The sequence below is a fragment of the Microcaecilia unicolor genome, chromosome 1, assembly GCF_901765095.1.
Source record: "Microcaecilia unicolor chromosome 1, aMicUni1.1, whole genome shotgun sequence".
Classification (NCBI taxonomy): Eukaryota; Metazoa; Chordata; class Amphibia; order Gymnophiona; family Siphonopidae; genus Microcaecilia; species Microcaecilia unicolor.
In genome coordinates, this window is record NC_044031.1 from 106,182,604 (window position 1) to 106,209,556 (window position 26,953).

The window sequence follows — 26,953 nt, forward strand, 5'->3', positions numbered from 1 at the left end:
AAAAAATACCTTTTTAAAATTTTTTGCCAAAAATGAATGTGCGTTAAAATCAAAATTGGCCATGCCCATTTTGGGTCTGAGACCTTACCGCCAGCCACTGACTTAGAAGTAAAGTCTCATGTGGTAACCGGGGGAAGGGTAATGACCTACGCGTGTCAAATGCCACTTGATGCGCATCCGATACACACATCCATAAAAAGTTTTTCGGATGCGCCAAAAATGAAATTACTGCAACAGCCACGCGGTAGTTGGGTGGTAACTCCATTTTGATGTGTGTTGGATGCGCGTAGACACTTACGTAGCTTAGTAAAAGAGCCCCTGTATGAAATGCTTCTAAAAAAGCACATTTAGGATTCAGTGACTGGCTATCTCTTATGCAGTTAAAGTGCAATATTCAACACTGAACTGCCTAAGTGACACCACATGAGGTCCTATTTGGTGCTGAATATTAGTACTTAATCATTTAAGTGCGGACTTTGCCCCTGAACCCTCCACAAAATAACTGGCTCTCAGTGCAGCGGTCTGTGGTGATGTTCAACAGCACTAACCGGTTAAATATCGCTGAATATCAGCGGATAACCCTTCACCAGCGACTTAACCAGCCAGGAGCCATTTCTAGCCAGTTAAATCACTTTGAATATCGACCCCATATCTTTAAATAAGTTAAGCAAACAAGTTTACCATAGAGATGACATTTCATGGTCTCCTGAACATGTCTAGCTTAGATACAGAACAGGAGAAAAGCCTTAGTAGTCCAACCCCTTTACATTAAAACCTTTCACAATACATTCCATGTTTTTATTCATTTGAATTATTCTGTGGATTCCCCTTATAGGAACGTGCATAGAACAGGAACAAAACCGCTCTTACATGGAAAATGCACTTGCAAGTGACATTATTCATTTATCTTGAAATTAATATTGATCCATTATTACAAGACTGTATTTTATGCTATGTTCTGCAACCATGCCAACAAAGTGGAACTGTATTGTGTTCAGATCTGACAAGCAATTCACTCTTCAGGACAAGTAAACCCTTGTTCATTTGTTTCATCCATGAAAGATCCAGTTACGGAGATCAAATGCATGAATTGTGCATGCCTTGCTGCTAACTTAACATGCTTAGGTAACCAAAAGCTTACTGCTGGAAGCTCAGAAATACAGTTAATTTAACCAAGTTAATATGACATGTATCTTACCGTAGCTGGGATTAATAAAACAAACAAAGGAGAATCTTCCAGAATTCTCCAGCTCATAAAAATAAAAATGACAATGTCAATAACTATGGGGTCCTTTTACCAAGGTGCCCAGAAAAATGCCCTGTGGTAGTGTAGACACGTGTTTTGGGTGCACGCAGATCCATTTTTTTAGCGTGCCTGCAAAAAATACCTTTTTAAAATTTTTTGCCAAAAATGAATGTGCGTTAAAATCAAAATTGGCCATGCCCATTTTGGGTCTGAGACCTTACCGCCAGCCACTGACTTAGAAGTAAAGTCTCATGTGGTAACCGGGGGAAGGGTAATGACCTACGCGTGTCAAATGCCACTTGATGCGCATCCGATACACACATCCGTAAAAAGTTTTTCGGATGCGCCAAAAATGAAATTACTGCAACAGCCACGCGGTAGTTGGGTGGTAACTCCATTTTGATGTGTGTTGGATGCGCGTAGACACTTACGTAGCTTAGTAAAAGAGCCCCTGTATGAAATGCTTCTAAAAAAGCACATTTAGGATTCAGTTCTATAGATGACATCCAAAAGTTCGGCACCACAAAAGTGTTATTCTATAAACTGTGCTTAAAATTAGCCCAGGAAGCACACCTAACTTTAGGCTTAATCATTTGCAGCAACTGAAAAGTGGTGCAAATCTTTGCACCTAAATTAGGCACATAACCTCATTATTCTAGACCTACCTACATAAATTTTAGGAATACCACCCTCCCATTTCCATGCCCCCTTTTTGAACTTGTGAGTAAAATTTAAGCACAGACCCGCACCTAAATTTACACATGTATATATTAATTAAATCTAATTAGTGCCAATAATTGCTTAACAAGTCAATTATCAGTGCTAATTATCTTGTTATTCAATTAAATTGCATACACGCCCAACTTTGTGTGTGCAATTTGAGGCGACTTTTATAGAATTTGGGAGATAATCTAAGTATAAGTGGGAACAACATTCTTATGATCATAACTTGGATGAAATATGGATTGGGTTATTTGGGGGGTAAATATTCAGTCATGTTCGGGCTTCGGCTTCAATTATCCAGTTTTAATGGCGCCGTCTAACGCATGCCCATTTAAGTCGATATTCAACACTTATGCGGCTATGGGTTACTGCATAAAGATAGGACTCATTTTTATGTGGCCCTATTTATAGGTTTAACTTAGCCGATTAACTGCTGAATATAGGTGCTTAATTAACCAAGTTCCGACTTCACCCTGAACACCCCCAAAATAGCTGGTTTTCACTTAGGCACTAACCGCTAATTTTCAGTGGTAATAAAGAGTTAAGTGCCACTGAAAATTAGTGGATAGCCCCAAACAAGTGATTTAACTAGTTAGGGAACGTTTCTGGTCGGTCAAATCGTTTTGAATATTGACCCATATGTGTTCTTGGCTCTACCTTTTGGATGACAAAAATTCCATGATGAACTAGTATCGTTATGCTATTCCTTGAGCCTTTTTGTTTCCAGAAATCTCCCCTACCCCAAACACACACACACCTTTTGCTTTTCTTAATTTTTACATGTACCATATGTATGCAGAAGCTCTTATAAGTGGAAACCACAATCCCATGAATACCCTGAAAAAAACAAATAAACAATTCATTTCTAGGTCTTTAGATCACTTGCCTAATCGTATGGAATACTGCAGAGAGAATGAGCTCATTGTGTACTGCAACAGCCATATAACGTGGCTCATGAAATGCTGATGGAACTGTCCGTACTGCATAGCACAGATAAACACCCCACAGGAGGAATAAAAATTCAGCTGTAAGAAGAACAGAGAGAGAAAATGTTGCCATTAGGTTTTTCAGATAAAGGGGGGAAAAGGAATATAGTTATACCATATGTGACATTTACATATATCACCATTATATAAATAAATATAGTGACATCAGCATTTACTACTAACAAGACACAGTATTTCGGATTCTTTACATTAAAATTTGATTACTATCATAATGACCCCAGCGGTTTGTCTTGTTTTGATTTTTAAAAAGCCAGCCCCCTGTGTAAAGAATAGAAATGTACAATTTGATAAGTCATGCCTGTAACCACAGACAGTCTGGTCCATTTCATGGGCTGTGCCCAGAGAGGCTGTTTTATAAATTTAATTTGCAAAGTATGTAATTAATGAACAATGACTAATTGAGAAACAAAATGTCTATACATAGGATTAATACCTACATAAATTATGCATTCATTCCCCAGGATTTATTTATTTGTTACATTTATATCTCACATTTTCCCACCTATTTGTAGGCTCAATGTGGATTACAAAGTACCGGAGAGGCGTTACAGACTCCAGTGTAAACCAATACAAAGTGATGTTGTGGTAAGATAAAATTCATGTGGCACAGCCACACTAGGGAATCGTACAACGGATGAGTTGTGTTATGTCCATTACGTTCTTTAGTTTTGTTGAGTTGCAGAAATCAGGCATTTATGTTGGATCGGTAGGGTATGCCTTTTTAAACAGGTTAGTTTTTAGTGTTTTCCGGAAGTGTAGGTGGTCGTTCATAGTTTTCAAGGCTTTTGGTAATGTGTTCCACAGTTGTGTGCTTATGTAGGAAAAACTGGACGCCTAAGTTGATTTGTATTTGAGTCCTTTGCAGCTTGGGTAGTGCAGATTTAGGTACGTTCGTGTTGATTCGGATGTGTTTCTAGTTGGTAGGTCGATCAAGTCTGTCATGTATTCTGGAGCTTCACCGTAGATAATTTTGTGAACCAGAGTGCAGACTTTGAAATCAATGCGTTCTTTGATTGGGAGCCAGTGTAGTTTTTCACGAAGGGGTTTTGCACTTTCAAATCGCGTTTTTCTGAAGATAAGCCTAGCTGCCGTGTTTTGGGCGGTCTGAAGTTTCTTTAAGGTTTGCTCTTTGCATCCCGCATAAATTCCATTGCAGTAGTCTACATGGCTTAGTACCATTGATTGTCTGCCCAGCACCGGTTTTGCTTCCCAATTACAAGCGTCGCCACTCAGTCTCCGCTAAGATTTCGTGGATCCATTCCTTCTAAACAGGATTCCTTTGTGTTTATCCCATGTATGTTTGAATTCCATTACTGTTTTCATCTCCACCACCTCCCGCGGGAGGGTATTCTACGTATCCACCACCCTCTCCGTGAAAAAATAATTCCTGACATTACTCCTGAGTCTGCCCCCCTTCAAAAGTTTGCACACCTACAGCACAGCATAGTAAACAGGGCCCTAAGTGACTTGCCTAAGATCACAAGAAGCAGCAGTGGGATTTGAACCCAGTATTTCTGGATGCCAACACCACTGCTCAAACCACTAGGCCACTCCTGTCAATAACAGTGTGTTATTGTACTGTCCAGCATCTCACTGCTCAACCACTAGTAAAATGAAACCATTAGAGAAATTTACAACAAACAATGTACAGTGGAAAAAAGATAAGACAATCACACCTTTGCTGGTTTTGGCCATGTCTGCAGAATTGAGGTATCACAACTACCAAAACAATTACTCCAATGACACTGACCACCTGGCTGGAAGTTTGTAAAGAGTGTTCCAAGAAAGACTTCGCACAGGCAAATCAAGGCTGAAGGAAAATAGCTCCATCTCTATTTTACTTCAACTGATCAGGAGAAACTACACTAAAAGAGACTCACTATAAATGCTCTTACCATGGCTATGATAGCACCAGTGGGACTGCCCTACCAATTAAGAAATTGCCCTACTGGTGTTGGAGCATTGACTTGACTGAACTGTCAGCTAGCATCTGTTGTATTTGTGATGTAAGGCCATTTTTGGCTAAGGATGCATTATGCACCTTAGTTCATGTCTTAGTGATTAGTAGGCTAAGTTGCTGTAAAATTTTAAATAATGAATTAGCCACAGATACTCACATGAGCTATAAATTGTTCAGAATATGACAGCAACGCTTATTTGTGGTGTCATGCATTTTGATCATGTTTTGCCTTTACTGTCTGAGTTGCACTGGCTGCTAGTTGTTTTTAATGTTTTAATTCTTCTGCACAGAGTGTTCCATACTGATCAGTTAGAGTTCCTTTAGCATAGGTGTCAAAACGGGGTGAGCCACAGGATTCATGGTTCACCCAAAATTTTGAGCTAAGTTCAGACAACCAGCTACTATGGACTAGGTGTCTGTCTAGGGTGGCAGCGCTGGGACAGGAGTAGTGCATCTTACCTCCCATTTTTTTTTCAACCTGCCACTGCCACTTTTGCCACCCTCCCTCTTCTGAAGACAAAAACAAAATAGATTCAGTGCCAGCATAGGGCCTAGAAGAACAGGCCCATGCTCTTGTGTTGTCACATCCCAACTCAACCACTTGAGAGGAAGTCTGCATCAGAAGAGGGTCAGCCATGACAGCACATGAGTGTGAGCCTATTCTTCTAGGCCTTCAGCGGTGTGCAATCCACTTTGCTCTTCACCTTAGGAAAGGGGAGGGTGACGGTAGCAGTGGGCCCAGTAAGTGGAGGGGAAAAAGGCTAGAGGGAGCGGGTGGGGAAGGAGAAGGAGAGATGCTGGACTTTTATGGAAGGTGATAGAGAGGAGAGAGGGTAGAGGGAGATGCTGGACTGTTGAGAGGTAGGGAGGCGAAGTGACATGCTGAACTGTGGGGTTAGGAAGGGAAAATATTGTGATACTAATATGGAAGAAAAAAGTATATTAAAATCAGTGGTGAGAGCTGAGGGCAGAGTTTGGGAAGAAGATGGGGGTAGAGCTTGGCCGAACCAAAGAGGCATTTGTTGGGCCCATTTATCTCTGCATGAAATCTTTTTCCAGAATGATAAACTGCTTTCTGTTCCCCATTCTACTTGAGCTCGCTTAGAGAGTACATGTCATTCTGCTTTTTTCTGTTTGGTGCAGTTGCTTTGGAATAATATTCCATTATAACTTTGCCTTGAATCTTCCTTCTCAAAGTTTAAAGCAGCTTTCCCCAGGCCTTTAACAATGTTTAGTTGCTTGATATTTAGGGGTAAATTCTCTAAATGGCACAAAAAAAATAGCACTTAACACTAATTCTATAAAGGGCGATCAAAGTTAGGCACCATTTATAGAATAATGCTTAGCACCAGGATCCGTGACTACTTTTAGGCATGACCATTTACACCAGCTGAACTCTGGAATAAGTCCTTGTGCCAAAATTAGACACAGATCCCCCTTATTCTATTGCAGGAACGTCCCGATCCACCAATGGTCATGCCTCCTTTTTGATCTGCATGCAAAATTTGTGCATGGATCTCAGCACATAAATGTACACATATAGATTATATTTCATGCCAATTAGCAATGATAATTGATTGTTAGGGCCTAATTAATTGGCTAATTGGCTCATTATTCAATTAAATGCATGTGCAATTTAAAGCACCATTTATAGAATCCAGGTGTTAGTGGTGAGCCTGGTTGGGCTTTTGGCCAGGGCTTGGGCTTCTGGGTTCCTTGGCATACAGTGGGGGAAATAAGTATTTGATCCCTTGCTGATTTTGTAAGTTTGCCCACTGACAAAGACATGAGCAGCCCATAATTGAAGGGTAGGTTATTGGTAACAGTGAGAGATAGCACATCACAAATTAAATCCGGAAAATCACATTGTGGAAAGTATATGAATTTATTTGCATTCTGCAGAGGGAAATAAGTATTTAATCCCTCTGGCAAACAAGACCTAATACTTGGTGGCAAAACCCTTGTTGGCAAGCACATCGGTCAGACGTCTTCTGTAGTTGATGATGAGGTTTGCACACATGTCAGGAGGAATTTTGGTCCACTCCTCTTTGCAGATCATCTCTAAATCATTAAGAGTTCTGGGCTGTCGCTTGGCAACTCGCAGCTTCAGCTCCCTCCATAAGTTTTCAATGGGATTAAGGTCTGGTGACTGGCTAGGCCACTCCATGACCCTAATGTGCTTCTTCCTGAGCCACTCCTTTGTTGCCTTGGCTGTATGTTTTGGGTCATTGTCGTGCTGGAAGACCCAGCCACGACCCATTTTTAAGGCCCTGGCGGAGGGAAGGAGGTTGTCACTCAGAATTGTACGGTACATGGCCCCATCCATTCTCCCATTGATGCGGTGAAGTAGTCCTGTGCCCTTAGCAGAGAAACACCCCCAAAACATAACATTTCCACCTCCATGCTTGACAGTGGGGACGGTGTTCTTTGGGTCATAGGCAGCATTTCTCTTCCTCCAAACACGGCGAGTTGAGTTCATGCCAAAGAGCTCAATTTTTGTCTCATCTGACCACAGCACCTTCTCCCAATCACTCTCGGCATCATCCAGGTGTTCACTGGCAAACTTCAGACGGGCCGTCACATGTGCCTTCCGGAGCAGGGGGACCTTGCGGGCACTGCAGGATTGCAATCCGTTATGTCGTAATGTGTTACCAATGGTTTTCGTGGTGACAGTGGTCCCAGCTGCCTTGAGATCATTGACAAGTTCCCCCCTTGTAGTTGTAGGCTGATTTCTAACCTTCCTCATGATCAAGGATACCCCACGAGGTGAGATTTTGCGTGGAGCCCCAGATCTTTGTCGATTGACAGTCATTTTGTACTTCTTCCATTTTCTTACTATGGCACCAACAGTTGTCTCCTTCTCGCCCAGCGTCTTACTGATGGTTTTGTAGCCCATTCCAGCCTTGTGCAGGTGTATGATCTTGTCCCTGACATCCTTAGACAGCTCCTTGCTCTTGGCCATTTTGTAGAGGTTAGAGTCTGACTGATTCACTGAGTCTGTGGACAGGTGTCTTTCATACAGGTGACCATTGCCGACAGCTGTCTGTCATGCAGGTAACGAGTTGATTTGGAGCATCTACCTGGTCTGTAGGGGCCAGATCTCTTACTGGTTGGTGGGGGATCAAATACTTATTTCCCTCTGCAGAATGCAAATAAATTCATATACTTTCCACAATGTGATTTTCCGGATTTAATTTGTGATGTGCTATCTCTCACTGTTACCAATAACCTACCCTTCAATTATGGGCTGCTCATGTCTTTGTCAGTGGGCAAACTTACAAAATCAGCAAGGGATCAAATACTTATTTCCCCCACTGTACATAGCCTTTTTATTATACTAAGCTTTCTGGACTTCTATTCATTTCCATTCTTAGATATAACCAGTGTGTTCTTTCTAGCAAAAAAGGTGCTAGTACTCAAATGCCAGGCCACCCTTCAGGTGATCATTGAGGGACCCACCCCACAATAGCCAGGCCCCCTGCAACTGGTCACAGAATCTATGACAAGGCTGAATTGGTGTGTAGAGCCTGAGTTCTTTCATTAAAACTTGGGGACCAATATGGGCCAATTCTAGCAGACAATGGAAAAGGTGCCAGTACACAGTACCCCCAAGTACCCCCTCAAAAAATAGCCCTGGTTATAACTTTAAATTTGAAAATGTAAACTGCTGTAATGCTTGCAAATAGTGATATAGAAAATATTAATTACACATAAACGTATTCAAACAATGCTTAATTCTTAATCATCAGTTAGAAATCTCCTACACAATAAGTGAATATAGTCTTCAGAATACAAAGCATGATTTAACAAAGGTCTTCTTCTATTCAATGTCCCAGGGGAAATCCTTTTGTTAAATTAAATCCCTACTGACCGTCTTTTGTGGTGGTTGGATCTCCAATTTACACAAATATCACATAGCAAAAAGCAACATGCTTTATGAAAGAAGCCACAATCTCTTATCTACTAAAAGTGTTTATAACATTTCCAAAAGAAAGATAATGTGGAATTGAAAATAAGGGCCTCTTTTGCTAAGACACGCTAGCAGTTGCCATGCAAGCCCATAGGTATTGAATGGGCTTCCTCTCATTTGCCGTGCAGGGAATCGCTAGCGCAGCTTAGTAAAAGAAGCCTTAAATGTGACACCAAGAGGGGCATAATCGAAAGGGACGCCCAAGTTTTGTTGAGGATGTCCTCGCAAAACATCTTGATGGAGGGGCAGGGAAACCCGTATTATCGAAACAAGATGGACGTCCATCTTTCATTTCGGTAATATGGTTGGGGACGCCCAAATCTTGAAATTTTGGTCGTCCTTAGAGATGGTCGTCCCTAGACTTGGTCATTTCTGATTTTTGGCGATAATGGAAACCACGGACGCCCATCTCAGAAATTACCAAATGCAAGCGCTTTGGTCATGAGAAGAGCCAGCATTTGTAGTACACTGGTCCCCCTCACATGCCAGGACACCAACCGGGCACCTGAAGGAGGACTGCAATGAACTTCATAAAATGCTCCTGGGAACATAGCTCCCTTACCTTGTCTGCTGAGCCCCCCCAACCCCCCCTAAAACCCACTACCTACAACTCTACACCACTACCATAGCCCTTACGGGTGAAGGGGGGCACCTAGATGTGGGTACAGTGGGTTTCTGGTGGGTTTTGGAGGGCTTGCTGTTTCCTCCACAAACGTAACAGGTAGGGAGGGGGATGGGCCTGGGTCCGTCTGCCTGAAGTGCACTGCACCCACTAAAACTGCTCCAGGTACCTGCATACTGCTGTGATGGACATGAGTATGACATCTGAGGCTGGCATAGAGGCTGGCAAAAAAAATTTTGAAAGATGTTTTTTGAGGGTGGGAGGGGGTTAATGACCACTGGGGGAGTAAGGGGAGGTCATCCCCGATTCTCTCCGGTGGTCATCTGGTCATTTCAGGCACCTTTTTGTGCCTTGGCCGTAAAACAAACAGGACCAAGTAAAGTCGTCCAAGTGCTTGTCAGGGATGCCCTTTTTTTTCCATTATGGGTCGAGGACGTCAATGTTTTAGGCACGCCCAAGTCCCGCCTTTGCTATGCCTCCGATATGCCCAATTGAACTTTGTCCATCCCTGTGATGGAAAGAAGTTGGGGACGTCCAAAATCGGCTTTCCATTATACCGATTTGGATGACTCTGGGAGAAGGACACCCATCTTCTAATTTGTCTCGAAAGATGGACATCCTTCTCTTTCGAAAATGAGCCTGCTAGCCTGTCATGAAAAATAAAAAAGATAGTATGAAATATATGCCTCAGGTATTCTTTTACACCATTCTAAAAATAAGTATTCTTTAGACTACCTGCATAATTTTTCCCAGGCTACTGACCCAAATAGACTGGAGCTCTAATGAAAAGAACCATGCAGACTAACTGCAATGCTCTCTCCCTTTATGTAAACTCATTTTTACACAACTGACTTTCTTTCAGCAACCTATTGTCTTGATTTCAAATTCTGCTTGATAAAAATAATTGAGCAGTGTGGTTAGCAAAGGAGTTCATTTTCTACCACTTTGTGCTCTCCCCAACATCTGGGCAGAAGAGTGTTCCTACCCCTGTCAGTACCATCTCATTCTGCGTGATTGCACTTCTTTCCATTCTTGAAAGGTTCAGCTATTTTATTTGGAAGTAGAAATGAATTCTGGACTTATTAAAATGCTATACAGAGTGAGGGCAATTTTTAAAATTGTTCATGCAGGTTAACGGCTCCCTTTCATGTAAAACGTGCTGCTGAAAATTGCTCCCCCCTCACTTCCAACGACCTGCTCCCTCAACCCCTGCCCATCAAAGATAGTGCAGCAGGCAAGCAGGGGCCACAAAAAATGGAAGCTCCTCTCTTTCCAATGGGCAAGTAACAAAAGCATTAAAAAGGGCAGTGGTGCCTCTTTTGCTAAAGAACAACCACCTTGACCAGGACAAGCTTGAAAGTTACTGGCCAGTATCTAACATCCCATTTCTAAGAAAACTGTCTGTGTTTAACTCACTGAATGGCTAGAACAGAGAAACTTGCTAGATCCATGTCAATCTGGATTCAGACCTGTCACTGCGGACACCCAGGCCAAAGTATCGGCCTGCTTATTCGGCATTGCTGCCTGGATGTCCAACTGCCACCTGAAACTGAACATGGCCAAGACTAAACTTATTGTTTTCCCACCCAAACCCACTTCTCCTCTCCCTTAACTCTCTATCTCTGTTGATAACACCCTCATCATCCCCGTCTCATCTGCCCGCAACCTCGGTGTCATCTTCGACTCCTCCCTCTCCTTCTCTGCGTATATCCAGCAGATAGCCAAGACCTGTCGCTTCTTCCTCTACAACATTAGCAACATTTGCCCCTTCCTCTCTGAGAACACCACCCGAACTCTCATCCACTCTCTCATTACCTCTCGCCTTGACTACTGCAACCTACTCCTCACTGGCCTCCCACTTAGCCACCTATCCCCCCTTCAGTCCATCCAGAACTCTGCCGCACGTCTTATCTTCCGCCTTGACCGATATACTGATATCACCCCTCTCCTCAAGTCACTTCACTGGCTTCCAATCAGATACCGCATACAGTTCAAGCTTCTCCTACTAACCTACAAATGCACTCGATCTGCAGCCCCTCCCTACCTCTCTACCCTCATCTCCCCTTACGTCCCTACCCGTAACCTCCGCTCTCAAGACAAATCCCTCCTTTCAGTACCCTTCTCCACCACCGCCAACTCTAGGCTCCGCCCTTTCTGCCTCGCCTCATCCCATCCTTGGAACAAACTCCCTGAGCCCATATGCCAGGCCCCCTCCCTACCCATCTTCAAATCATTGCTCAAAGCCCACCTCTTCAATGTCGCTTTTGGCACCTAATCACAACACCTCTACTCAAGAAATCTAGACTACCCCAACTTGACATTTCATCCTTTAGATTGTAAGCTCTTCTGAGCAGGGACCGTCCTTAGTTATTAATTTGTACAGTGCTGCGTAACCCTAGTAGCGCTCTAGAAATGTTAAGTAGTAGTAGTAGTAGTTATGGAAAAGAAATGGTCCTCATATCGCTCCCTACTAGATGATCTTCACAGAAACTGAAACAAAGGATTTGCCTCTGTGTTGATATTGCTAGATTTCTCAGCAGCTTTTGACACTGTGGACCACAATATCATGGTAGTGTGACTGACAAAAACAGGTTATTAGTGGCACAGTACTTGCTCAGTTCACATCCTATTAGATAGGCAACAGTTCATACTGTTCGGCAGCACCTCACCACTACCATGGGTGCTGTCCTGTAGGGTACAACAAGGATCAACACCAGGTAGCTGCTCATACCCATTGAACCAGACATACCCACAACCCTGTCTAAACTGACCAACTGATAATTTAAGAATGGGCTAAAAACAACAAACTTTAGCTGAGCCCAAGTGAGCTTCTGCGGATTCTATTAGATTGTAAGCTCTTTGAGCAGGGACTGTCTTTCTTCTATGTTTGTGCAGCGCTGCGTACGCCTTGTAGCGCTATAGAAATGCTAAATAGTAGTAGTAGTAAATAGTAGATCCCCGACAAATGTGGGCACATACTTGATGTCAGAATCACTTTTGGGAGATACAAACTCTCCCTTAAATCACAAGTTAGGAACCTTGGGGAACGGCTAGACTCACACTAATCCTCCAAATCCAAACAACCTCAAAGAGCTGCTTTTATCATTTGTGACAACTGTGCTGCTGCTGCCTCCTTCCATACATTGAAAAGGCAAGTTTTATCACAGTGGTTCATGGCTATGATAATAAGAAGATTGGATTACTATAATGCACTTCTACAAAGAGTTTGCACCAGCTCCAACTGATTCAGAATGCTGCAGCAAGACTGGCAGAAGATTGTAAGTGATGTGATCAGATCACACCATTTCTGCAAAAACTTGTCTATTGCCTATGTTAGACTTATTCTTGCTGTACACTGTCTTGGGTGAATTTTTCAAAAAGACTGCAAATAAATCCTAAGTTACATAAGAATAAAAGAGTTTACATAATGGGTTAGACTAAAGATCATCTAGCCCGGTATCCTACTAGTAAGTGGAAGAATCCAAAAAAGTAGATTCTCATGTTACCTACCCCCAGGAATAAGGAGTGTCTTTCCAAGGAATTACCTTAATAATGGTTTTTGGACTTTACCTCCAGGAATTTGTCTAAACCTTTTTAAAACCCATCTAAACTAACTGCTTGTACTACATCCTTGGTAACAAGTTCCAACTATGCAATGTGTGAAAACAAACATTTCTTCTATGTTACTTCATGGAGTGTCCTTTACATAGTTACATAGTAGATGACGGCAGAAAAAGACCTGCACGGTCCATCCAGTCTGCCCAACAAGCTAAATTCATATGTGCTACTTTTTATTTGTACCTGTCCTCTTCAGGGCACAGACCGTATAAGTCTGGCCAGCACTTTGTACTTTTCAAACAAGTAAACAATCCACTCCACTCAGGATTTTATAGACCTCTATCATGTCTCCCCATAGCTGTTTTTTCTCCAAGCTGAGGCACCCTAACCTCTTTAGCCTTTCTTCATATGAGAGCCATTCCACCCGCTCAATCATTTTGGTTAGAAACATAGAAACATGACAGCAGATAAGGGCCAAATGGCCCATCCAGTCTTCCCATCTTCAGCGACCACTATCTCTTCCTTTCCCTAAGAGATCTCACGTGCTTGTCCCACACTTCCTTAAATTCAGACACAGTCCTAGTCTCCAGCACCTCCACTGAGAGGCTATTCCACACATCCACCACACTTTTCATGAAAAAAATATTTCCTTAGATTACTTCTGAGCCCTCTCATTCCAGAGTTTGCTTTCGTTTGAAAAATGCTCATCTCCTGTACGTTAATGCCATGGAGATATTTAAATGTCTTTATTATATCCCCTCTCTCCCATCTTACTTCCAGAATATACATATTGGAGTCAATAAATTTGTCCCCATACACTTTATTAAGGAGACCACTGACCAATTTTATAGACGCCCTCTGGACCAACTCCATCCTGTTTATATCTTTTTGAAGGTGTGGTCTCCAGAGTTGCACACAGGATTCTACATGAGGCCTTACCAGAGATTTATATAAGAAAATTATAACCTTTTTTTTCCTGCTGGCCTTTCCTCGCCTTATACACCTGAATACCCTTCTGGCTTTGACTGTCACCTTTTCTACCTGTTTGTCCACCTGATGATCATGAGATACTTCACCCCCTATACTATACCATTCCCTTGGATTTTTGCAACCCAAATGCATGACCCTGCAAGTTTTAGCATTAAATTTTAGTTGCCAATTTCTGGACCATTCTTCAAGCTTTGCTCAATCCCACCTAATGCTATCTACACCCTCTGGGGTGTCTACCCTATTACAGAGTTTGATATCATCCACAAAGAGACAAACCTTACCAGATAGTCCTTCCACAATATCACTCACAAAGATGTTAAAAAGAGCTGGCCCAAGGACTAATCCCTGTGGTACACCACTGATAAAATCATTTTCCTTGAAGCAAACTCTGTTTACCACTTCCCTCTGTCTCCTTCCATTTAACCAATTTCTAACCCAGTCAGTCACTTTAGGGCCCATACCGAGATCACTGTTTATTTATCAGTCACCTATGTAGCAGGGGCGTATCTGGAATCCGGCGGTAGGGGGGGCCAGAGCCAGAGAGGGGGGGCACATTTTTGCCTCCCTCCCCCCCCCCCGCCGCCGCCGCCGCCGCCTCTCTCCACCCCCTCCCCGCCGTCAACCCTCCCCCGCTGCTTACTTTTGCTGGCGCCGAGGTCCCGACCCGCAGTCTCCGTTTTTCGTCTTCCTCCGTGGCCATGCTTCCAGGAAGTAACGCTGCAGTGCTGATTCGTTGACCCCAGTTCGACGTCTGACGTCAGACGCCGAACTGGATTCAACGAATCAGCACTGCAGCGTTACTTCCTGGAAGCATGGCCACGGAGGAAGACGAAAAACGGAGATTGCGGGTCGGACCTCGGCGCCAGCAAAAGTAAGCAGCGGGGGAGGGTTGACGGCGGGGAGGGGGGCCAGGGCGAAATCTGCGGGGGCCCAGGCCCCTGTGGCCCCACGCAGATACGCCCCTGCTATGTAGAACCATGTCAAAGGCTTTGCTAAAATCCAAGTATATCACATCACTGCCAGAACTTCTCTAAGTTTCTCGAGTATCCTCTGATGAATCCCAATAGGCTCTTTGTCTATTTTTTGTTTAGCAAGCTCATCACGAACACCGTACATTCATTCCCATTAGCATTTGTTTTCTGCCGTCTTACCTCTGGCCTTTCATCCATGAACACAGAACAGAAGTAATTATTAAGCAGTTCAGCTTTATCCTTATCAGCTTCCACATATTCTTCACCTTCATCCCTTGAGCCTCTTAATTTTATGTACTTTTCTAACATAAAGGTTTGTGACCTTTTAAAATAACTTTCAGTTTTACTCACTGATGTTCTATTCCCTTCAACTGTTCCCATCCAACTCACACTTTCTTGGTTATTCCCCCATCTTGACAAAGTTCATTCTTTTGAAGTTTAGAACCTTCAATCTTGAATAAAACCTCTCTGCCTGTGTCTTAATATTGAACCATACCATTTGGTGATCACTAGATGCCAAAGGATCACCCACCAGTAGGGGCTCAAGTGTTGATCCTGCGCTAATCAGCGTGCAGCAATGCGCACACACTAACCAATTAGCAAAGTCATGCCCACTTTCTGCCTCCAAACACGTCCCCAGCACTAAAAAATAAATTTGATGCATGGGTTGTGCGTGCACACATACAAAAACTACTACAGGACGCCTGAGTGTGTCCTGCGGTAGTGCATTTTAACCTGCAGTATATATGCTCTAGTGCTTACCACAACTTAGTAAAAGGACCTCTTAATTTCTTTTCTCAAATAAAATAACCTGCAATACAAAAATTCTTTAGACATCAAATTCCAAAGCTGAGGTACAAAAATTGAAAATGCCCACTTTCGTGTCTCCATAGATTTTATTTCAATATTGGATGAAATAATCAAAAAACAAATTATTATTTCAACAAGCAGACTTGGACTGATCTATGCTGTCTGCTGGGACATACAACTGAATCTTATCCCTATCAGGGGCATTTTCGAAAGAGAAGGGCGCCCATCTTCCGACACAAATCGGGAGATGGGCGTCCTTCTCTCAGGGTCGCCCAAATCGGCATAATCAAAAGCCAATTTTGGGCGTCCTCAACTGCATTCCGTCGTGGGGACCACCAAAGTTCATGGGGGCATGTCGGCAGTGTACCGAAGGCGGGATGAGGGCGTGCTTGACAGATAGGCGTCCTCGGCCGATAATGGAAAAAAGAGGGGCGTCCCTGACGAGCATTTGGCTGACTTTACTTGGTCCCTTTTTTTTTCACGACCAAGCCTCGAAAAGGTGCCCAAATTGACCAGATGACCACCGGAGGGAATTGGGGATGACCTCCCTTTACTCCCCCAGTACTCACCAACCCCCTCCCACCCCCCCAAAAAAATTAAAAACATTTTTTGCCAGCCTCAAATGTCATACCCAGCTCCCTGACAGCAGTATGCAGGTCCCTGGAGCAGTTTTTAGTGGGTGCAGTGCACTTCAGGCAGGCGGACCCAGGCCCATCCCGCCCCTTACCTGTTACATTTGTGGTGGTAAATGTGAGCCCTCCAAAACCCACCCGAAACCCACTGTGCCCACATGTAGGTGCCCCCCTTCACCCATAAGGGCTATGGTAGTGTTGTACAATTGTGGGGAGTGGGTTTTGGGGGGGGGGCTTAGCACACAAGGGAAGGGAGCTATGGACTTGGGAGCAATTTAGGAAGTCCACTGCAGTGCCCCCATGCATTGAATATCTGGGAATACAGCCGGCGGCGGACATAAATATGCTGACCGCTGCTGGCTGAATATCAGTAGGATAATTTTTCTTTGATCTTTGCTCATGAGTAGAAAGCAAGGACATGTATTCAATTGAACCAACATAGGAAATGTCAACATGTCACTTCCTATTATTTTTTGAATGAAACCACAGAAAAAAAAATCCTGAAACATTTTCCCTCACTGTTAACAATGTGCACAGAGGGGCATCTTTGATGTGATGTCTAAATCCAACTTTGGACGTTTTCCTGAAAACAATCAAAAATCAAGTAGTGAAAATGACCATTTTCAAACCAGAAAAAAACATTTATCTTTTTTCTTTGAAAATGACCATTTCCTAGAAGTTGTTGTGCTTAGCACGTCTATCTTTTTGGACCATTAAAACAAATAGTTCAAGTGAGAAACAAACAAAATCAAGCCACTGGGATGCAGGAGGAGCCAGCTTTCCAAGTAGGTTGGTCAAATAGACATCCCAGGAGAGCAGTAAGGCACCCTAGGAGGCACTGCAGTGGACTTCACATAAAAGGTCATAAGTACACATCTCAACAATATCCCCTTATATTGTATGGTGAGCCCTTCAAAACCCATGAAAAACCTACTGTACCCAGGGCCGGTCTTAGGCAGAGGCGACCGAGGCGGCTGCATAGGGCCCCGCGCCTAAGGGGGCCCCGCGCGGCCCGCCTCAAGTCTGCCTCGCCTCTCCTACCACCGCCAATGCTCGCCTGCCCTCCATGTCCAGCGACGCGACTCTCCAGTCCTCGTTCCCCTGCTCCCCCTCCCTCCAGCCGTCTGAGCCCCTCCCCCATCTGAGCCCCCCTTGCCCGACCCGCCAAACGACCCTCGTCAACCACCCGACCCGCCGGCACCTCACTGACCTAGCATTTTTTAAAAAGCTACAAGCGGCAGTGGCTCCTCGCGTCTGTGAAAGAAGAAAAGTCGCTTCATCCATTGGCCGGCCTTCCCTCATGTCCCGCCCTTGCGGACGTTACATCAGAGGGCGGGACATGAGGGAAGGCCGGCCAATGGACGAAGCGACTTTTCTTCTTTCACAGACGCGAGGAGGCACTGCCGATTGTAGCTTTTTAAAAAATGCTGGGTCAGGTGAGGTGCCGGCGGGTCGGGTGGTACACGAGGGTCGTTTGGCAGGTCGGGGAGGGGGGCTCAGGTGGCTGGAGGGAGGGGGAGCAGGGGAACGAGGAGAGTTGTGTCGCTGGACAAGGGTGGAGGGCAGGGGGCACAGGAGGGTCGCTGGACATGGGGGATAGCAGGGGAGGGGGGTCTGGAAATAGGTGGAGAGCAGGGGGCACAGAAGGGTCGCTGGACATGGGGGGATAACAGGGGAGAGGGGTTTCTGGAAATAGGTGGATAGCAGGGGAGGGCAGGGGGCACAGGAGGGTCGCTGGACATGGGTGGATGGCAGGGGAGGGGGTTTCTGGACATAGGTTGAGGGCAGGGGCACAGGAGAGTCGCTGGACATGGGTGGAGGGCAGGGGAGGGGGGCTTCTGGAAATAGGTGGAGGGCAGGGGGCACAGAAGGGTCGCTGGACATTGGGGGATAACAGGGGAGAGGGGTTTCTGGAAATAGGTGGATGGCAAGGGAGGGCAGAGGGCACAGAAGGGTCACTGGACATGGGTGGATGGCAGGGGAGGGGGGTTTCTGGACATAGGTTGAGGGCAGGGGGCACAGGAGGGTCGCTGGACATGGGTGGATGGTAGGGGAGGGGGCTTCTGGACATAGGTGGATGGCAGGGGAGGGCAGGGGGCACAGGAGGGTCACTGGACATGGGTGGATGGCAGGGGAGGGGTTTCTGGACATAGGTTGAGGGCAGGGGCACAGGAGGGTCGCTGGACATGGGTGGATGGGCAGGGGAGGGGGGCTTCTGGACATAGGTGGATGGCAGGGTAGGGGGGTTTCTGGACATGGGTAGAAGGCATGGGAGGGGGGGTTTCTGGACATAGGTTGAGGGCAGGGGGCACAGGAGGGTCACTGGACATGGGTGGATGGCAGGGGAGGGGTTTCTGGACATAGGTTGAGGGCAGGGGCACAGGAGGGTCGCTGGACATGGGTGGATGGCAGGGGAGGGGTTTCTGGACATAGGTTGAGGGCAGGGGGCACAGGAGGGTCACTGGACATGGGTGGATGGCAGGGGAGGGGTTTCTGGACATAGGTTGAGGGCAGGGGCACAGGAGGGTCGCTGGACATGGGTGGATGGGCAGGGGAGGGGGGCTTCTGGACATAGGTGGATGGCAGGGTAGGGGGGTTTCTGGACATGGGTAGAAGGCATGGGAGGGGGGGTTTCTGGACATAGGTGGATGGCAGGGGAGGGCAGAGGGGACAGGGGGGGTTGCTGGACATAGATGGATGGCAGGGGGAACAGGAGGGTCGCTGGACATGGGTGGATGGAGGAGAGAGAAGAAATGCTGGACGTGGATGGAGGCGAGGAAGGAGATGAGGTGAGGGAAAAGGGAGAAAAAGTGCACAATGATATAGAAAATAGGCAAAAGCTGGATCCACGTTATGCCTCCTCCAATCAATTCCACGGAGGAGGACCCAGCTTTTACTTACGGATGTAGGGCAAGAAATGAAGAAGAAAGGCGGAAAGTAAAGAAATAAATGCAAAGGAAGCCCTGGAAACGGAGTTAAAAGGACAGATAGCAGCACTATCGGATACTGAGCCAGCATGATCAGAAAAACAAAGTCACCAGACAACAAAGGTAGAAAAAACTATTTTATTCAGGATTTATTAATTGGAATATGTCAGTTTTAGGAAATGTGCATCTGTGATATTTTTCATGTACGTTTCAATTTTTGTAGTATTGCTGCATGCTGAGTCTGACTTCTTGAGGTAACTTTCCATTTCAGTATTTTGCCTTCATGTATTTTTCAGGTGTGATCAAGGAAGGTGCAGTATTCTGCTAGCGTATAGTTTGAATCCCTTTTTGTTTGTTTTTTTTCACTAGGTTGTGCACTGGTGTTTTAGAGCCAGGTGTAATTACAGTTGCCTTTCCACGCCACGCATAAGGTTGTAGCTCATTCTGTCCTTGGAATTAGTGCTGTTTATGGTTTGTTAAGGTTATAAGTGTGTTTTTGCACAAGTTTGTGTATAGTGTTTTGCAGTGGAGAGATTGTGTGTTGGCCTTACAAAGGTGGCACCAAACATCAGAAAGTGTGTAGAGCCTAAATCATGACACACTACCTCTAAAAGGGTGTTTTGTGGCTCTGCATGAGAATTGTGGTATTATGATCCCTTGCTAGCTTCATATTGTTGAAGGTCTGCATTTTCCGTATGGCTGGTATATTGGTGTATAAGGTATTAATTGTGACTATTTTATGTTTACTTATTTTTTTTCTGTGTGTTGTCAGACAATTATGGATGACAGACAGAGTCGGAGTCTTCTTGAGTCAGAGAGCTGTGGTATATATTTTAAAACAATTTTAATACCTTGGTGGTCTATATGTTTTTATATTGTACATTATATTTCACACATCACTTTATTTTATTGTATATCTTTTCATTTCATTTTTATTTTATTGCATATATGGGTTACAGAGTAATAGGGGAATTTGAAAGTACTGAATCTTTTCTTAATATTTTTCCTTTATTCTCCTTTGTTATGAGAACTGGAACTACTAATTGTAGTGGAATTGAACTGAATAATTTCTGGGGAGGAGAGGTTTCATGATAGCATTGTGCTTATTATTTCAATCAGTTTTTTTTGTACAAGTTTAGCTTAATTTGTCTTTATTTGAAATTTCATAAATAAAAATGTTCTAAAAATGGAATAATCTCATCAATGGGGTGGAGGTAGGGGCGGGGCTACGGTGGGGGCGAGACTACTGTGGGGCGGGGCTAGGATGGGGCCCCACCAAATTGGTCTGCATAGGGCCCCGCACTTGCTAAGACCGGCCCTGAGTGTACCCAACTATACACCACTACAATAGTCCTTAGGATTGTAGGTGTCACCTATATGTGGGTACAGTAGGGTTTTTTTGGGGGTGGGGTGAGGGGCTGACACTTTCCACCACAAGTGTAATAGAGTGTATTATGGATCTGGGTTACCTTCTCCACAGTGCACTGTTAGGCTATTACATGAACCTGCTTCTCTAATAGGCTGATATGTACTATTTCATTTATATCTTTGCAGGGTGGGAGCGGGTCAGTGACCACTGAAGGAGTAAGGGGGGGTCATTCCTTTATACCTGCGGTAGTTATCTGACAATTTAGGGCACATTTTTGTGGCTTATTCGTTAATAAAACAGGTCTAGACCAAAATGTCCAACTTATAGCCCTGGATGTTTTTGTTTTATTCCATTATGGCAGAAAAAAATCCAAGTGTTAGGAACGCCCAGATCTTGCCCTTAAAACACCCCCGGCATGCCCCCTTGTGATTTGAACTCACTTCTGACAGACTTCATAGAAAAACATTTATGGTTTTGAAAATACTAATTTGGACGTTTTAGTGAGAAAAATGACCAAATGCAGATTTATGCCACTTTTTGGACGTTTTTCTCTTTTGAAAATGAGTCCCAATAGTGTGTTATCTGTTATTGAGCAACAGCAAACAATATTAATGAAATTCCCTCAAATAGAAAATTGAATAAAAAGCAGAAGAAAAGAAAAAAAAAACTGTGAATTGCATGTGGAACTAAGCAAAATGGAAATTAATTGCTTAACAGAAAGGACCAGCAAACTTCTATCTGCTTTTTGTGTTGTTTCCGTACTTCATTTTCTCCTCCCCCCTGGGAATACTTCTTCTCCTTCGAGCTAAAAGTGTGCAATTGAAGCCCATATATATGTTTAGACTATCAAAGGAGGGCAATTTTCAGACAGAATAATTTACCCAGCTAATCTGCTGTTTACCTGTGTAAATGGCTTGGAAAATTGCCCCCCCATGGTCTTTCAGATAAGGTTAACATATTTAACAAGGAAATAAACTGCCATCTATCATAACAAAGGCAAAATGAATAATAAAATATAAATCAACATACCGACAGCCATCATGTAATCCCAACGTTCTATTAGGCACATATTGAAGTACAGCTGGTCCGGCGTGTGCCCCTGAGTGATAAGTGATATATTTTTATCCATATTCTGGCAAACAGCAGAAGTCCAAGCAATGAGAAACCATATCACTATCAGAAGAATGACGGCCAGCATCCTCATCACTCGGCTGCTTGTCATGTATGGTATACGCTGGGCAGTTCGGGACAGAAATACCTTTAGTACCCTGGGAAAAGAACATTTACATGTATCGAAGTAGGCTAGTATACTTTTGAAAACAATACTTTATTCTGTAACATGAGAACACATCAAAGTGACTTTGAGAAAGTTAAATTAGAAGGCCTCAAATTAAGTAAAGCTGCTGATTTGGTTGCTTTATAACTATGGGGTCCTTTCACTAAGCTGTGGTAAAATGGGGCCTGAGCTAGCATCAACATGTGTTTTTTGACATGATCTGAGGCCCCCTTTTACCGCAGCAGGTTAGAGGTTGTTTTTTTTTTCTGGAAAAGAAATGACCGTGCGGTAAGTGAAATTACTATGCAGCCATTTTGGGGGGAGCGCTTACCGACACCCAAGCTAACACGGCAGCAACCGGGCAGCACATGGCACTGCCTGATTACCACCAGGTAAACACCGGCGCCACAAAAATAAAAAAATATTTTTGTAGCACCAGAAATGGCGCACGCTGGAGGTGGGAACTACCATCGGGCTCCTGTGGTAGCCCGGCGGTAGTTCTGGATTGGCGAGTGGCAAGCTTGTTGCTGCGCACCAACCCTTTAATAAAAGGGCCCCATGTTACTTAGCACTTAAATTTTAACATGCTATACTTTCCTACTCTACAAATTATGAGGCAAGTGATTACAAACTGTAAAGCAGATAGAAATATAAGTACATAAGTACATATAAGTACATAAGTACATAAGTAATGCCACATTGGGAAAAGACCAAGGGTCCATCAAGCCCAGCATCCTGTCCACGACAGCGGCTAATCCAGGCCAAGGGCACCTGGCGAGCTTCCCAAACGTATAAACATTCTATACATGTTATTCCTGGAATTTTGGATTTTTCCCAAGTCCATTTAGTAGTGGTTTATGGACTTGTCCTTTAGGAATTGTGAGACTAAAAGATACTGCGAACCGCTATGTGGATAATGATGAAGAAAAAGCAAATTTGCTAAATAGATACTTCTGTTTTCACAGAAGAAAATCCTGGAGAAGGACCGCGATGGACTGCAAAAAGTACAAATGAGATTGAAGTGCATAGAGCACCGTTCACGGAAGAGAGTGTGTATGAACAACTTGAAAAGCTAAAGGTGGACAAAGGCATGGGGCCGGATGGGATCCACCCTAGGATATTGAGGGAACTCAGAGAGGTTCTGGCGGGTCCTCTTAAAGATTTGTTTAATAAATCCTTGGAGACGGGAGAGGTTCCGAGGGATTGGAGATCGGCGGATGTGGTCCCACTTCACAAAAGTGGTGAAAGGGCAGAAGCTGCAAACTACAGGCCGGTAAGCCTCACTTCAGTTATTGGAAAAGTAATGGAAGTGATGCTGAAGGAAAGGATAGTGAATTTCCTGGAAGCCAATAAGTTGCAAGATCCAAGACAGCATGGATTTACCAAAGGGAAATCGTGCCAAACGAACCTCATTGAGTTCTTTGATTGGGTGACAGGAGAACTGAATCAGGGACAAGCTATGGACGTAAGCTACTTAGATTTCAGCAAAGCTTTTGACACGGTTCCCCACAGGAGGCTCTTAAATAAACTGGAGGGGCTGAAGATAGGACCCGAAGTGGTGAACTGGATTAGGAACTGGTTGACGGACAGACGCCAGAGGGTGGTGGTGAATGGAATTCGCTCGGAGGAGCAAAAGGTAAGTAGTGGAGTGCCTCAAGGATCGGTGCTGGGGCCGATTCTGTTCAATATATTTGTGAGTGACATTGCCGAAGGGTTAGAAGGTAAAGTTTGCCTATTTGCAGATGATACTAAGATCTGTAACAGAGTGGACACCCCGGAGGGAGTGGAAAACATGAAAAAGGACATACGGAAGCTAGAAGAATGGTCTAAGGTTTGGCAATTAAAATTCAATGCAAAGAAATGCAAAGTGATGCACTTAGGAAGTAGAAACCCATGGGAGACGTATGTGTTAGGTGCGGAGAGTCTGATAGGTACGGGCGGAGAGAGGGATCTTGGGGTGATAGTATCTGAGGATTTGAAGGTGACGAAACAGTGTGACAAGGCGGTGGCAGTAGCTAGAAGGTTGTTAAGCTGTATAAAGAGAGGTGTGACCAACAGAAGAAAGGGGGTGTTGATACCCCTGTATAAGTCGTTGGTGAGACCCCACCTGGAGTATTGTGTTCAGTTTTGGAGGCCGTATCTTGTTAAGGATGTAAAAAGAATTGAAGCGGTGCAAAGAAAAGCTACGAGAATGGTATGGGATTTGCGATACAAGACGTATGAGGAGAGACTTGCTGAACTAAAAATGTATACTCTGGAGGAAAGGAGAAACAGGGGTGATATGATACAGACGTTCAAATATTTGAAAGGTATTAATCCGCAAACGAATCTTTTCCGGAGATGGGAAGGTGGTAGAACGAGAGGGGGGCAGACTCAAGAAAAATGTCAGGAAGTATTTTTTCACGGAGAGAGTAGTGGATGCTTGGAATGCCCTCCCGCGGGAGGTGGTGGAAATGAAAACGGTAACGGAATTCAAACATGTGTGGGATAAGCATAAAGGAATCCTGTGCCGAAGGAATGGATCCTCAGGAGCTTAGTCAAGATCGGGAGGCGGGGCTGGAGGTTGGGAGGCGGGGATAGGGCTGGGCAGACTTATACGGTCTGTGCCAGAGCCGGTGGTGGGAAGCGGGACTGGTGGTTGGGAGGCGGGGATAGTGCTGGACAGACTTGTACAGTCTGTGCCAGAGCTGGGGTTGGGAGGCAGGGCTGGGGAGGTGAGGATAGTGCTGGGCAGACTTATACGGTCTGTGCCTGTGCCAGAGCCGGTGGTTGGGAGGTGGGGCTGGTGGTTGGGAGGCGGGGATAGTGCGGGGCAGACTTATACGGTCTGTGCCCTGAAGAGCATAGGTACAAATCAAAGTAGGGTTTACACAAAAAGCAGCAAATATGAGTTATCTTGTTGGGCAGACTGGATGGACCGTGCAGGTCTTTTTCTGCCGTCATCTACTATGAAGCTGCCTAACCCCTTTTTAAACTCTGCTAAGCTATGCGTGTTACATAGAAGTTACAATATTATGTGCTATTCATATTTTCTAAAATTTATTCGGGGCTTACTGTATCGCTTTAACTGACAAGCAGGAGAAAGTGGTGCATAGGCTAAAACATAAATTAAAGGAACAACATTTATAAAAACAGAAAAGATAAACAGTCATCCAGACATAGGAGAGGTACAAATATTCAGAAACAAAACTGTTAGTATAGGATGATGTCTAGCATGACTTGATCCAACTCAGCTCCTGTAAGCCAGCTCAAAGAGCTGTGTTTTTATGGCTGCTGCTTTTGATGAGAGAGGTATGTATGTATGATTATCCCCTTAGCTCTACTGGAAATGTGTTTAGTAGAATTGTTTCTATTGCTTTTTGCTTTTGTGGAATTTGCTATAGCTATTAGCAAGTAGATCATTACATATAAGTTTTTTATATTCTTGAACCCCTTGAGGATCTTTTATTATGCAAGCCGTAGATATGCTGCAGCTCTCTTAGATTCACCACCACTGCTGCTGCTGCTTTTGAGGAGAGAAGTATGTGCTATTGGAAATGTGTTTGGTAGAATGGTTTGCTTTTCTCTCTGCTTTTGTGGGTTTTGCTATAGCAATCAGTAAGTGGAACATTATATCTTAAGTATTTGAGACACCAGTACTTTGTTGTAATGAGGTTTTATTTAACTTTCAGGGGCATAATCAAAAGAGAAGGGCGCCCATCCTTCGACACAAACCGGGAGATGGGCGTCCTTCTCTCAGGGTCGCCCAAATCTGCATAATCGAAAGCCGATTTTGGGAGTCCTGAACTGCTTTCCATCGTGGGGACGACCAAAGTTCCCGGGGGCGTGTCGGCAGCGTAGCGAAGGCGGGACGGGGGCGTGGTTAAGAGATGGGCGTCCTTGGCCGATAATGGAAAAAAGAAGGGCGTCCCTGATGAGCATTTGGCCGACTTTACTTTGTCCCTTTTTTTTCACGACCAAGCCTCGAAAAGGTGCCTGAACTGACCAGATGACCACCGGATGGAATCGGGAATGACCTCCCCTTACTCCCCCAGTGGTCACCAACCCCCTCCCACAACCCCCCAAAAAAATTAAAAACATATTTTGCCAGCCTGTATGCCAGCCTCAAATGTCATTCCCAGCTCCATCACAGCAGTATGCAGGTCCCTTGAGCAGTTTTTAGTGGGTGCAGTGCACTTCAGGCAGGCGGACGCTGCCCCCTCCCATCTGTTACACTTGTGGTGGTAAATGTGAGCCCTCCAAAACCCACCCGAAACCCACTGTGCCCACATGTAGGTGCCCCCCTTCATCCCTAATGGCTATGGTAGTGGTGTACAGTTGTGGGGAGTAGGGTTTGGGGGGGGGGGTTGGGGGACTCAGTACCAAATGTAAGGGAGCTATGCACCTGGGAGCAATTTGTGAATTCCACTACAGTGACCCCTAGGGTGCCCAGTTGGTGTCCTGGCATGTGAGGGGGACCAGTGCACTACGAATGCTAGCTCCTCCCATGACCAAATGCCTTGGTTTTGGTCATTTTTGAGATGGCCATCCTCGGTTTCCATTATTGGCGAAAACCGAGGTCGCCCATCTCTAAGGTCGACCTAAATTTTGAGATTTGGGCGTCCCCGACCGTATTATCGAAACAAAAGATGGACGCCCATCTTGTTTCGATAATATGGGATGCCCTGCCCATTCGCGGGACGTCCTCAGAGATGGGCGTCCTTAGAGATGGTCATCCCCGTTCGATTATGCCCCTCCACGTAAACTTTGAGGAAGATATGTGCCTTAACTCTAGAGAGCTCATCTTTTATCAGATATGTGAAAGGAAGTGCATTTATTTTGATGTGTATTATCTTTCTGACCCATAGGCTGCTTTGAGAGGATGATTATAGGATGCCCCCATTATAGCACTA

The 26,953-nt window shown here is 44.6% G+C and overlaps 1 protein-coding gene across 1 annotated transcript in view; it reads right to left on the minus strand.

Annotated features, from left to right (window-relative positions):
* GPR158 (G protein-coupled receptor 158) overlaps nucleotides 1-26,953 on the minus strand; it is a 452,345-nt gene that overhangs the window by 64,228 nt on the left and 361,164 nt on the right. The window contains exons 7-8 of the mRNA XM_030201149.1: nucleotides 21,815-22,053; nucleotides 2,856-2,994 (exon numbers count right to left, since the gene is read on the minus strand). Of these exons, the coding sequence (XP_030057009.1) occupies nucleotides 2,856-2,994; nucleotides 21,815-22,053 (378 nt within the window). The remainder of the gene's footprint in view (nucleotides 1-2,855; nucleotides 2,995-21,814; nucleotides 22,054-26,953) is intronic.